Source organism: Onychostoma macrolepis, chromosome 06, assembly GCF_012432095.1.
Source record: "Onychostoma macrolepis isolate SWU-2019 chromosome 06, ASM1243209v1, whole genome shotgun sequence".
In the NCBI taxonomy this organism is placed as follows: domain Eukaryota; kingdom Metazoa; phylum Chordata; class Actinopteri; order Cypriniformes; family Cyprinidae; genus Onychostoma; species Onychostoma macrolepis.
The window spans coordinates 8,222,316-8,236,822 of NC_081160.1; the positions used below are offsets into that span (position 1 = coordinate 8,222,316).

At 38.0% G+C, this 14,507-nt stretch overlaps 1 protein-coding gene across 6 annotated transcripts in view; it reads right to left on the reverse strand.

The window, feature by feature from the left end:
• pcnt (pericentrin) overlaps positions 1-14,488 on the reverse strand; it is a 45,427-nt gene extending 30,939 nt beyond the window's left edge. For all 6 annotated transcript variants that reach the window (XM_058778133.1, XM_058778131.1, XM_058778130.1 and 3 more), the window contains exons 1-11: positions 14,267-14,488; positions 11,604-11,777; positions 9,812-10,009; positions 4,845-4,994; positions 4,487-4,582; positions 2,423-4,396; positions 2,069-2,257; positions 1,795-1,890; positions 1,545-1,688; positions 392-635; positions 93-172 (exon numbers count right to left, since the gene is read on the reverse strand). In XM_058778133.1, coding sequence (XP_058634116.1) covers positions 93-172; positions 392-635; positions 1,545-1,688; positions 1,795-1,890; positions 2,069-2,257; positions 2,423-4,396; positions 4,487-4,582; positions 4,845-4,994; positions 9,812-10,009; positions 11,604-11,777; positions 14,267-14,314 — 3,393 coding nt within the window. In that variant the 5' untranslated portion in view covers positions 14,315-14,488. The remainder of the gene's footprint in view (positions 1-92; positions 173-391; positions 636-1,544; positions 1,689-1,794; positions 1,891-2,068; positions 2,258-2,422; positions 4,397-4,486; positions 4,583-4,844; positions 4,995-9,811; positions 10,010-11,603; positions 11,778-14,266) is intronic.
• Positions 14,489-14,507: the final 19 nt, after the last annotated feature.

Sequence of the window (14,507 nt, forward strand, 5' to 3'; positions counted from 1 at the left end):
CACAAATCTGTTTCACACCTATTTCTTGGCAAGCCACAATATCTCAGTGGGTCAAGATGTTTGTTCTTTTGGAAAAAATAAAATAAGTTCACCTCTAGTTTACAGGACTGCAACTGTTCCACTGAGCTCTTCTCTTCCAAAACTCTCCTCTCCCATTCCTGATTCAGATTATCTATACAGTGAAAGAACATTCCCATCAAAAATACACACATACTTTGAGCAAACACACATCCTACTGTATTGCCAGTACTAAAGTAATACTACTTGATAATACTTTTGATACTGTTAAGTGCTTTGACACAATCTGTATTGTTAAAAGCGCTATATAAATAAAGGTGACTTGACTACAAATAAAAACATTTTGATATCAAACAAAAAGCCTAACCCTCACCAATTTCTTGCTGGTTTCGTTGCTCCTGCTCTCGACTCTTCTCCCGGATTCGCTCCAGCTCAAACTGCTGGCGTGTCTGCAGCATGGCACTTTCCTGTGCCCATTTCTCTCGTAACATGGTCTGCAGTTCACTGAGGGCCACTTCCTTATCTTTCTGCATGTTGGACTGAGAAAGCTCCAGCTGAGCAGTGTGCAAGTTGGTCAAACTCAGACGCAAGGCTTCAAGCTCCAGGTTGTGCTGGCTCTGATTATAAACAGTAAAACCAACCAACATGACTATGTGGAATTGTGGTTAGGGCATAACTGAAGGAAAGCAGGGTATGGGTATGTTTAGAATGGCATATTGCTGTACTGCTACTAGGAATGCAGCACGCATAGGAGCTCACACTCAGCTGCTGAGCTCCTGTGCTAATGCTGCTGTAGAGATGTAGGCAACTGCCCAAGAAACAGGCATTTACATTTCCATGATGTTAATTTACATGGAGGGTATTACACTTCAATTGGGAACACATGCAGCTCAGTGCATTGTTTTTTAAATTTTTTTAATTAAATTAAAGTGCATCTAATATAATGATTTTAAGTAGCAAAACGTGTGAAGAATTTATGTAAATATTTAAAATACCACTGCAATGCAGCATTCCATTTCTTAGACTATTAAAAATGCACACTACTGTTCAAAAATTTGGGGTCGGTAAGATTTTTTAAATGGTTTTGAAAGTCTCTAATGTTCACCAAGGTTGCATTTATGCATTCAAAAATACAATGAAAACTGTAAAATATTATCAGTAAAAACTGATAATACTGATAGTATTAACTGTAAAATATTAACACAGTAAGATATCAGTTTTCCATTTTAATATATTTTAAAACTTAATTTTCAGCAGCCATTATGCCGGTCTTCAGTGTCACATGATCTCCGAAACATTTTTTTCAGATTTTTAATGAATAGAAAGTTCAAAAGAATGGGATATTTGAAATGGAAGTCTTTTGAAACATTTTAAAATTTCTTTACTTTCACTTTTGATCTAGTTAATGCATCCTTGAGTACAAGTATTCATTTCTTCCTTTCAGAATTTTATAGAGCAGCATGTCAGCTTTGCATTCCAAAACATACCCCAGGACCCAAATAAAAATCCTGAGATCAAACAAGTACTTGTGTTTGTAGTAGCTCAGCCTGGTGTGCAGCCTCCAGGCCGTCTTGCAGCTCCCTGGAGAGCTCATCTTTTAGTCTGCCAATTTCCTCACTATGTTGGGCTGCCATCTGTGTCAGCTCCCTCTCATGCTCTCGTTCATAGACCTACGACAAAGACCAGTGTATCCGAATTAAGAGATTCATATGATCCATATAGATGTGCGGTCAGTCACATATAGGGTAAATAAAGTTAATTAATAAACTGTTTAACCTGTTTAATCATGCTGATCTGTCTCTTCTGCTCATCTTCCAGACGAGCAGACTGCTCAGAAAGTTCACGCTCAAAACGTACATTCAAGTATTTAACCTGGCGGTAGGAAAAACATGATATCAACTGATATGTAGAGTATGCACAATTTCATGCAACTCCTTTCAACCACTTAATTACACAACTTTTCAATTGTCTTCACTCAATGAGTCTTTTTCACTCATTATCCTTTTAAATGGACATTCTCCCATTGTCGCTGTCACAACCTGGTTCTCACCTCTTTCTGGTGTTTCTCTTCCAGAATTTTCTTCTCCTCCTCATGTTGCTTTTGTCTTTCTTCCAGATCCTGTTTGACTATGATGAGTTCTTTCATTAAGGCACTCTCCTTCTCCATGTATTCCTCTTCTGCCTTCTCTTGTGCTTCCTTGACTTCCTTGAGCTCTGCAGCCTTTGATTCAAATTGGTGCTAGAGAGACATATACAAATTAGTTGGAGGACCACATTTGTGTCATACAAAATACTTTTTTTTTTTTTTTTTGGTTGAAAACAAGAGTACACAAATGTATGCCTTTGTTCATTCTCACTATCCATTAAATATGCTATATTTCAAAAGAGCAATTAAGTTTCAAACCTCAAAGTTCTTAAGTTCTGATTCAAGAACCTTCTCCATGCTCTTTGCTTGGTCCTCCAAAGCTTGGAGACGTCTTTCAAGGGTAGCTTTCTCCTCTTCCATGTGGGTGAGGTGCTCTTTAAGGCACATTAGTTTAGACTCAAGGTCGGTCTTCTCTTTCTCCAAGTTCTGCAACTGTCTAACCTTCTCCTCTACTTCAGCTTTGAGCTGCTGAAGCTCACTATTGGCTTGGTCCACCTGCAGGGTCCTTTGACCAAGCAGCACTGAAGTAGCTTGGTGTTTTTCCTTTTGTTGCTCTAGCTGAAGTAGAAATTCATCTCTCTGAGCTTGCAAAGAGGAAAGCTCATTATTTATAGAGTCAGGAGTTGCTTTCTGTTCATGGACATCCTTCACTAGCTGCTCCTGACATTTGAGCTTTAGCACCAATTGGGCATTTTCCTCCCTTAGTTCCTTTAACATCTCCTCTACAGATAAAAAGATTGAGGTTTTATTGGAATCAGTGTTGTCAGGCATTAATCTTTCATTGTCCTGATGCTGCATCTGTTTCTGGATCTGCATGTGACTCAGTATGTTCTTGAGGTTGTCTTCTTCGTGCATTTTTTGGCTTATAACTTCCTCATACTGAATTCTTTTCTCACGTTCCATCTCCAACTCCCACTTAGCTTCCTCCAGCTCCTCCGAAGCTTTGCTCCAACGCTCCCGTGCCTCCTCAACCTCTTCAGCAGAGTGCCGAACCTCCTCTTGAAGAACCTCAAGCTGTCGTTCCCGCTCGTCTAACTGCTCTGACAGGTCTCGGCACTGCTGGATCAGAAGCTCTTTAGCCAAGTCCATAGTGCCAGAGCTCTCATTCAGCTCTTCAACGACCGAGGTTGAGTTTTGCCACTGGGCATCAGCGAAGGACATTTCATCAGGTTGGGGTACTTCAATGCCATGAACAACAGACAGTTCTGGCTCAGACTTATCACCATCAGATGTGACATTGCTAGGGACATCTGAAGTGTGAAATATGACCTCACTATCTAGCTCAAACCTGGACATCCCAGAGGTTTCCATCAGGCTATGTTCCTCCACACTCCCTTCAATTAATGAGCATTCTTGAGGCCCTTCAGAGGCCAAGTAACGCTCCATAAGAACATCCTGGAAACCCCCTGCAGAGATGTCAAAACTATAGCTGTCTCTGACAACATTCTCAGTGGCCGTCTCTTCATTGTAGTGCTCTTTGGAGACTTTGTTCCAGGTTACATCTGCACCAAAGTCTTTGGAAACATTATGATGAGAATTAGTATGTTGACTTTGAGCCTGGTTTAGCAGCTCCTGGATGCGACGGATCTCGTCAGAGTGCTCCTTCTGCAGGCGGCTAAGGGCAGCCTCATGAGCTTCGGTTAGCTGGGCTACATTCAATTCCCTTTCCTCCTCCAGAGTCTGAAGCCTGAGATCATAATTGGAAATATCGGCTTCATATTTGGAACGTATATGTCGTCCTGTCTCCTCCTCTTCGTGAAGATGATTTTGAAGTTCCTTCACAAGGTTATCTAGTCTAGCCATTTCTTGGTTAAGTTCATCTTTTTCTGCTTTATATTTCTGGACTTCCTGGGCTTGCGTTTCATTAACAGCAGCCAGATGAGCTTCCATCAGCATCTTCTCATTCTCCAGACTCTGTACCCTCTTCTGAAATGCTTCTACTTGTTCTTGAGCTTGCTGGCTGTTCTTACGTTCTCCCTCTAGCTCAGCTCTAAGGCTTTGCATTAAAGCTTCAGAGTTTGAGTCAGGACCGTTATCCAGGAACAGGGGGCTCATAATGGAAAAATCTAAACCACCATGTTCGTCAAGCCTTAGATCTTTTTGATCAGCACTTCTCTGGGTAAAGGCATGTTGAAGCTGAGAGAGGGATTTTTCCATGACACACAATTTCTGTTGCAGGTCTGTGATCTCAGTTTCTTTTTGGGCCAAGAGGCACTGTTGCTCCTTGGTCATCTATAAAACAAATGGAACAAATGCACGTTGATCAATGCACATTTTGCTTCAAATGACAAGCTTAACTGTTAAAAAGACATGTCCCCTAACCTGTTGCGACTCCTCCAATTGTACATGCAGCTGATTCTGAACAGCCTGGGTCAGATCCACACACCCTTGACTTTTGCTACGTAGATATTCTTTAGCCTACAAGTAGTATTACATTTCATTCATTGAGACTTTAGTTGCAAATTGGGGACTAAGAACTAACAGGTTTTGTTCATTTGGCCATTAGGGAAAGCAAGAAATTTCAGACTGTCCATATTAAGAGGATTTGCATTATAAAGTACTCCATTAAATTAAATAGGGTCTGTTTGAATGAATCCGTGCCAAGAACTAGAGGCAAGATTGAGAAACTTAAAAATAAAAAATAATTATATATATATATATATATATATATGAGCTTTACCTGCTGTAGCTGTTGTTGTAGTGCTTGAATCTGACCAGTGAGCTGCTGTGCCTCCAGCTGCACCTGGTCTCTGCTCTGCAGCGCCACCTGCAGGTTCTTACTAAGCTGTGATATGATCTCATTCCGTTTCTCTACTGCAGCCTGTAATTGCTGTGTGAAGAAATTAAGTAATTCCAACAATATGCTTTAAGTATCTGTAAATAACATTCACAACTACAATATTTTTAAACTGGACTCTAGCCAACGAGTTCCATTACACAGAATAAGCACAAACACTTTTTGACATCTAAAAAAAAAAAAAAATCTAGGCTTCCTGGAGCAAGAAATCATAATCCTTAAATACATGAGTGGAATGAACACACGGAATGAGGACACATTTAACCTCATCCATGAAATTTAATTGGTTCTTCCTTTCCCTCTGCACCATCACAAGGCTTTAAAAATGAATTCTCTAAAATTCAAGAAAACCAATTATGGTAAACTACGCTCCAGAAAGCAGAACTGTGCCTCAGGATTCTAGATTTGTGCATAACCATGACCACGAATTAATCCGTTCAAACGGACAGATGTAACCCAGTTTGGAGAGAATCTTTCTCTGTTCTATTTCAGGATAACGGCTGTATCATGAAAAAACATTGCTGCACACAGACACACACTTCAAATTTCAACACATCATCTGAGAAAAGAGTGTTACACATGGTCTTCACACAGCTGGGATTACTGCAGTTAAAAAAAAAAGAAAATATATATATATATATATAAATAAAAGTGCTGTGCTGCTAATCGATTAAAAAATTTAATCGTGTTAATCAGTCGTGGACTGCGAGTAATCATGATTAATCACAAATTTAAAAATACTAGGATTTACCTGTAAATGTGTTGAAAAAAAAAAAATGCATGACAAACTAGTTTAAGGAAACAGAACCTTTCACACTTCCACCAGGTATGAGACATAATCCTTATTCTTTTATTTTTATTCAGCCATTATCAGCCTTTAAACTGGCAATAAAACATTTACCAAGCCACATCGCTATTCAACTATTATCAAAAGTATTTCTAAATAAATACATCAAAACATTTCTTGCGACCTTACGTGAAGTATTATGACAAAATGCATTATGAAGAAGAATTGGACCTGTTCTGCAGCTGCATTAGAGCTAACATTAGCATCATGCTTCATAAGACAATTTATGAGATTAATAGCACACTTTTACTCAGAACTCACTTCAAACCACCATCGAGTGTTTGTAATAACTTCTTTTTGTGATCAAATGTGGAATTTGGTCGTTTACTGTTGTTAAAATATGCTATTTATAGCGCTGCACAAATTAGCATTTCAGACGTACACATTTAAAAATAAATAAATAAATTCACATACAGACCATATCTATCGTAATCATGTGTTTATCTTATATAGTGGCTGTTGTCATGTTTATTTCTGCTGTGTAAAAGCCTTAACATGTGCTCTGGCTGAAACTCACGTTGTTTGTGATGCTACAATCACCTCTCTGTTCTTAAGTTGCCAGGTATACATTTCAAGTATAATACACATTAGTAAAAGGATCTATTTTAGTATTTATTTGTCTATATACACTTTGGGCGGCCGCGGTACATTATAAAAGTAGCCCAAAAAAACCGCAAACCACGGCTCTGTAATTTTTCCCACGACTGTATTTTCAAAATAGCCCACTTGTACTGCTGCCCTGGCAACTGGTTCGCTGTACCCTCATCACACAATGATAGATAACCTTCCGCACTACGATGACGGGAAGAAGTTGGGGTCAAACCTTATCAAACGATTAATCTGTGTTAAAAAATATTAACGCGTTAATTTGATTAATCGTATGCATTAACACCCCTATATATCTATATCTATATATATATCTATATCTATATCTACACACACATATAGCATCTCACAGAAGTGAGTACACCCCTCACATTTTTGTAAATATTTTATTATATCTTTTCATGTGACAACACTGAAGAAATGACACTTTGCTACAATGTAAATTAGCGAGTGTACAGCTTGTATAAGTGTAAATTTGCTGTTCCCTCAAAATAACTCAACACACAGCCATTAATGTCTAAACCGCTGGCCACAAAAGTGAGTACACCCCTAAGTGAAAATGTCCAAATTGTGCCCAAAGCGTCAATATTTTGTGTGGCCACAATTAGGTTTAGGTTTAGATCTGGAGACATGCTTGGCCAGTCCATCACCCTTACCCTCAGCTTCTTTAGCAAGGCAGTGGTCGTCTTGGAGGTGTGTTTGGGGTCGTTATCATGTTGGAATACTGCCCTGCGGCCCAGTATCCAAAGGGAGGGGATCACGTTGGCATTCATGGTTCCCTCAATGAACTGTAGCTCCCCAGTGCCGGCAGCACTCATGCAGCCCCAGACCATGACACTCCCACCACCATGCTTGACTGGAGGCAAGACACACTTGTTTTTGTACTCCTCACCTGGTTGCCGCCACACACGCTTGACATCATCTGAACCAAATAAGTTTATCTTGGTCTCATCAGACCACAGCACATGGTTCCAGTAATCCATGTCCTTAGTCTGCTTGTCTTCAGAAAACTGTTTGCGGGCTTTCTTATACATCATCCTTATAAGAGGCTTCCTTCTGGGACGACAGCCATGCAGACCAATTTGATGCAGTGTGCGGCGTATGGTCTGAGCACTGACAGGCTGACCCCCACCCCTTCAACCTCTGCAGCAATGCTGGCAGCACTCATATGTCTATTTCCCAAACACAACCTCTGGATATGGCGCTGAGCACGTGCACTCAACTTCTTTGGTCAACCATGGCGAGGCCTGTTCTGAGTGGAACCTACCCTGTTAAACCGCTGTATGGTCTTGGCCACCGTGCTGCAGCTCAGTTTCAGGGTCTTGGCAATCTTCTTATAGCCTACGCCATCTTTATGTAGAGCAACAATTCTTTTTTCAGATCCTCAGAGAGTTCTTTGTCATGAGGTGCCATGTTGAACTTCCAGTGACCAGTATGAGAGAGTGAGAGCGATAACACCACATTTAACACATCTGCTCCCCATTCACACCTGAGACCTTGTAACACTAACAAGTCACATGACACCGGGGAGAGAAAATGGCTAATTGGGCCGATTTGGACATTTTCAGTTAGGGGTGTACTCACTTTTGTGGTCAGCGGTTTAGGCATTAATGGCTGTGTCTCGAGTTATTTTGAGGGGACAGCAAATTTACACTGTTACACAAGCTGGATTACGTAATCAGATTCCAAAAATTTAGTTGTAATCAGAGTAAGTTATATTTTAAAATACTCGTAATCAGACTACAGTTACTTTATGGATTACATGATTACATATTCACACAATAACAATAAATTCATAAATCATTCTCCCAATTTCCCTTTTTCATCTTTTAAATTTTCCTTTCTAAAATAGCCTACCGATTATATACATACATATATATATATATGTTTATGCAATGGTCTGTCTGAATACTCGTGATATATACACCCATTGCGCGTCGGGTGGTTCTTCGCCTCCACGTCATGCATTCAAATCATTTAATGCACAGCTAGCTGTTGATTATCCCTTACATATATAGTCCAGTTTGTGGACATTCACACAAAGATCAGTCACTAGTCAGGTAGCGACAGCATTTGAACACTGGATTTACAAAAAAAAAAATCATTTCAGGTTTAAAAAGGGTTTCAACATTGCATCATCTAGACTACTGATGAACACATTCATTTTTATTTGAATTATTACCCTGTAGGTTTTTTTAACCATGTATAATTATAACTAATTAAAATGCACAGTCACGTTATTTCTTAAGTTACATGTAATGCAGGCATTCCAAAACTTTGTGTCATCTAAACCTTATTCACCAAATATATTTGCTTTAAGTACCCCTTAGACTTTTAAATAAATATTTCAATAATTAAAGTAACACATTAATGAACATTGATTAATGATCACACTGCATGCAAGTAAATAAAAATGACTCCGCATGCACATTGACTGGTCTAGCCTGAAAAATAATCTTTTAAAATGCTATTTGAGCATAAGAAACAGCATTCATGGGGCAATTAAATTCAGATCTGTGTCGCTGATTTGACATGTAATTTAATTGTGAGTTCAGCGAGCAGTTAAGATTTCTGGATTCCCCCACTGCCTGGAGGCATTGCAAATATGGCCGCCAAGTGAAGAGACTTTCCTCAAAAGGGAATTCAAATTGAAAAAAATAAATAAATAATTTGAAAAAAAATGAAAGGGAGTTTGTTTTAAAATGATTTATTTTCATTTAAAAATTTTTTATAATTTAATTAATTGTCAGCTTTTCATTAAACTCACAACCCCCCTGCAGTTCCTTTACGAATCCTAGTCATTATTTACATCATTATGGTATAAGATAATGCTATTTAAATCAATGTGATAAACGAGTTAAATCAAAAGTAATCTAAAAGTAATCTGATTATATTACCTAAAACGTGTATATACCTAAAAAATGTAACAGATTACGTTACTAACTACAATTTGTGTCATGTAATCAGTAACGAATTACAATTTGTAAGTAATCTACCCAGCTCTGTATGTATATGCATGTATAATCCCTTCACAGTTTTACATCGGCCATGTTTTGACATTATTCAGATGAAGTTTGAAGCAAATCGAGTAAAAATAAGATATTGAATTCAAAGCATTTTGAAAATGACACATTTCCTGCTGCCAGATGGTGGGGCTATAACTATATAAATATAAATACATATACACACACACACACCTCAAAATGTATATATTTATATATACACACACGCATATAAATATTGCTAAATAAATGTTATTTTCTTTGGCTAATGTGCCTGTTCTGCTTCTGATCTCATGGTTGGGCAGAAATGTACTAAGCATGCATGAAAGCAATGGAAAAATATAACTGCAATTGTAAGATCTGTCTTGTGCGTTCCTTAAAGGGTAAAGGTTTACCTTCAGTTGTTCTTTGCCAGTATGTGCAACTATAATCATTTCTGCAAGTTCGTCCTCTGCCTGATCAGGCAGCTCTGACTCTGCCAGAGAGCCAGAAGAGGACCTCTGTTCCTGGGAATCAGTTTCATCATCCTCTCTGCTGCACTGATGGACCTCTGGAACACTGCTGTTTGTGCCGTCAGGTCTGAGTGGTGATTCCTAAACATTCAGACAAACATGCATATTTTCCACAGTTACCATGACTACATTGCCCTTAGCCATGTTATGCTAACTGACCTATTTTCAGGTGGGGAAACAAATATACATGCTATAGATTTGAAATTTTCTGTATTGGTGTGCACATGCTATTTGCATGTGACATTGCAGGCTTAATGTCTAAATAACATGTAAAGAAGTTTTTCAATGTTCAGCTGAATTAATATTCTGGCTCAAATGACTGGAAAAGGATATTGTACATTAGTGATTATAGACATTATGCCCTTTAGAAAAATGTCACATAACTAAGTACCCAAGCCCTCAAAGTCCATGAAGTGAAAGCATAAACTGACCCACTTCTCAAAGAGGACATATCATAAATATGCTAATAAAAATGTGTGTGTCATATTTCAGTATATAATGACCATTTTCTACATCTCTAAAATCGTTATAAATAAAACAGTTTTAGAGATCAGGATCCTTGATAAAAACTAAAAAAGCATCTATACTGCTTTCTCCTTATTGCATCACTAGTGTGACTGTTGCATCTGACTGGTGTCAGAAAATTACAAAAGTTTTTTTGCTCGTTTTTGCAGTTTAGTTTCAATAAACATCACTGGATAGCATGTTTTTTGTTTAGAAATATTTTTTATAAAATCAAGCTTCTTTATCTCAAATTAAAATTTGATTCTTCAGGATATGGCCTTAAAATACAAGTCAAGTGAATTGTCTTTTTGCTCGCTTAGTATTACATCTTTAAATAAATTGTCTTCTGTAACGAAGGAACATTTTTGTCAGTTTAAGAAACACTTAAAAAGGGCTGTATGCAGAATTCAGAAACCTTTGTTGGCCATTAAGTAAACTGCAACCAGCAACTTATTTGCTCATTCTCATACTGGTGCACACATAATTACAATAAACTGAATGCGATTCAGTGGCCTGATATATTCACGGTGAAGTGAATTTTACTTTTTCTAAATAAGTCGAAATATACTGTTAATGAACATCCAGATACCATCCCCACTGATAAGAGCGACACTTAGATTAATATGTAAATATGTACTGTGCTCTTTCCTCAAAGTAAACAATGAAAATGATAGCAGTGAGAAAACAGTGGTTAAGAAAGCATCTGATCATAGGGATGTGGATAGGTTTACACAAGCTCAATTCACCGGCATCATGTCGATAGATGAGGTAATTAAAATTACACCTGTTGTGATAGTTTTATCATAAAGTATACTTGAGACTACAGACTATATAGATCTAGCTATGAGACTATAGTTTGAATTAATCCCTTTTCTTTGCATGATATATTGACATTGCAGTAAAGAATAGCTATTTTAGCATTAATCTAAACATTGTATAAGCATTCGATACATGAGGCTCTCAGACACACATGTAAACTCCACATCTTTTTGATTTTCTTGGCAAAAATGTCCAGACTCCTTGAAATAAAAATCAATGTACAGGCTTTCATAAACAACCCAGGAAATCGTAACAAGCTGTTCCCACATTGACCAAAAAAAAAAAAAAAAAAAAAAAAGTGCTTAAGATATAAAAATTCTAACATATAGCCCCTTTAAAATTAAAAGCACACCTCTGAGGTTTCCTTGTTGATCTCTCCATGACAATCATCTGTCTGCGATTCCTCTAGGTGACGCTCTTGCACTGAAAGTTCATTCGTTTGGACAGTCTGGCCCTTCCTCTTCGGCGTCTTTTTCTGCGTGCTCGAACTTTCGCTTTTTGCCCGGCGCTGTCTAAAGTAAGCAAGCTGCGCCAGAGGTTGAGAGACAGGTAGAGGGAAACGTACATCAGGATGAGATAGCAGGTAGACAGAATCAGCATTGTGCTGGGCTTTAAACATAAGCCATATCAACAGTCAAACAGATACATCTCCTGCACAACTGACATTTCATGAACAGACCAAACAAAATAAGGCAAATTCATCTTCATCTCAAGGGTTGGTTTAGTCCATAATGTAAAACAACGGCAAGAAAAACCGGTTTAAAAAGCTGATATCCAAAACGATGGGCTCTTCATCTTCTAAAAATCATCATCATCATCCTCTTCCTTTTTTGGAGAATCCCTGATTGTCAAGCATGGAAATGTGGTGAGGCTTGAAACACGCACAATTCTGCAAGAGATGGTTTCTCACAGCTGCCTTAAGAAGCTTATTCCAGATTAAAAGCAAGCTCAAATGGTGGACCAAATATGACAATGGTGCTTCTATGAACAAACATCAGCATAACCCTAAGGCTGTTAAATTAGTCACATGACAGCAATCCATCAACCAAACAGAACACCATATGATTCCTGGGCAGGTCTATGAACACATTAAAACCACCAAGTGAAATGATGTGCTCTGCAGAACCCATTAAAAACCAAATGAAGAGGGAAAAATGAAGAGGAGGAGCGAATACACATAAACCTTTCACACAAACATGCATACTATGACCTAACTTGAAGTTGCTCTCTGGACTAACTCTCTAACCCAGATCAGAGTATGAATACACCTGAAAAAAATAAATAAAACGCACACGAGAGCAGGCTACTCCACTGGATTACATCTGACCTGCTTTCATAAACATGTAGGGAATCAGTTTGTGTTTCGCCCACTGACTGTCAAATCACATAAGATGTTGATATGAAGAGAGCCTGGGGGATCACAAGCCACAAACAGCATCTAGAAAAGCGACTTACATATAATATTCAGGCTACATCATTCAGCATCCAGTGGTCACTAAAATGGTGTGCATATCTGAATTAAATAAATACAATGAAGATTTACTTTAAAAGAACATTTGCGATTGGTGTTAGCAAAGCTGTGTTATGGGCAGATAGTTGATTGCTGACCAGTTAACAAAAACCATGGCAACAAGCTAGCCACTCTAGAACAGGTTAATCTTTAAGATAAATTAGCCTAACAACTAACAAACAGCAATCCAGACACATCCCATAAACTAATGTTAAATGCTTGAACACTAATGCATTTCATTTGGCTGAAGTTACAAGATGAAATTCAGGGTTTGACAAGAATGGATCCAGTGACTCAGAGCAAGTGCATGATGTAGATGAGGATTTGTTGAAATTCCAAGAGCAACTTAATAGTTTGGTTCAAATAAGAGAAATGTATTATAGACAAATACTACGGTATATTAAAATTTTTTTAAATGGAAATTATTAGCTTGATTGTGACAAAAACAAAATGTTGCGGAGGCAAAGAGACGACAGAGGACTTTTTAATAAAGTAAACTTTTGTGTGGTCCACATAAAATAAATACAATATAGAATTAAAACAACATTGGGGTGTATAAACGACTACACATTTACATTTAATGAGTCCTGAAATCCAGCCTTGTAATGTTGATGTTTCAATCGTATGGTGCCTCCTGCAGGTCTCTTTATAAATAACAGGCAGTTTTCTTCTGTGGACTGTATATCATCCTCCAACAATGAGAAAGTATTTAGTTAATGAATGTAGCCGATTATCGTGTCGTTTACATCATTTGATGCGCTTGTCCTTTAAAAGGAGCAAGGTAAAGAAACACCTAACAAACGAAAAGATGCCACTTTATTTGTTACACTGTTTTCCTCTCATTGCGGATAAAGTGCAGTTCCCGTAAAAGGTCTCTTGAGCTAAATATATACTGTAGATACCTGTGAGCTGCAGTGATCCTGCCTAGAGACAGAGTTGTATCAGATTCCCCTCAGCTATTATAAATTTATTTGCAACATAAGACAACCTCATAAGCATAAAATAAGTTTTTTTGCAGCAAAGCCAACACACATTTACCCCAAATTTAAACTCAGATCAAACGAATACCCAAAGCTACATATTAACAATTAAAAAAAAGCTCAAACGTCCCAGTTGAACCAGTGCAAATGAACGACGTACACTCAGAGGAAATTCAAGGAGTTCAAGCCTCATTTTGTCCATTATGACTATAGCATGATATTAATAAAATACTCAGCACACTGAATTATGATAAGATTATGCACAGATACACTGATATACTGAGTCGGGCCGAGTATTTACTCGTACAAACAAGTTTTATAATAAGATATTGTGCGCCAAGAACAATGGGAGTGACTGTGACATCTGTGGCTGTCCGGTAAACAAGTACATCTCAAATAAAAGCAAGAAAAAGACACCTAAATAAATGTGGTAGTTTATGTAATTACAGACATACAGAATAACAAAACAATATTCAAATTCACTACTAGCCAATGTAAAGTTACTCTGCTAATGTTAGCGCTTACCTTTGCTCGTCCGGCCTCTAATTTTCTCTGCCTTTCATCCTGATCCATCTCCTGGATCAAGGAATTTCATGGGAATGAAGGAAACACTCAAGGGGCGCCAGTCAGACTGAAACTGTGTTTCTGTAAAACTCCTTAAACTAATTTTTCACAATGTTTTGTGAGTTCAGAGATTTTCCTAAGGAGTAACTGTCAGTGTAATTTCAACATGGCCGCGAAGTGTGTTTGTCCCCGCCCTTATCAG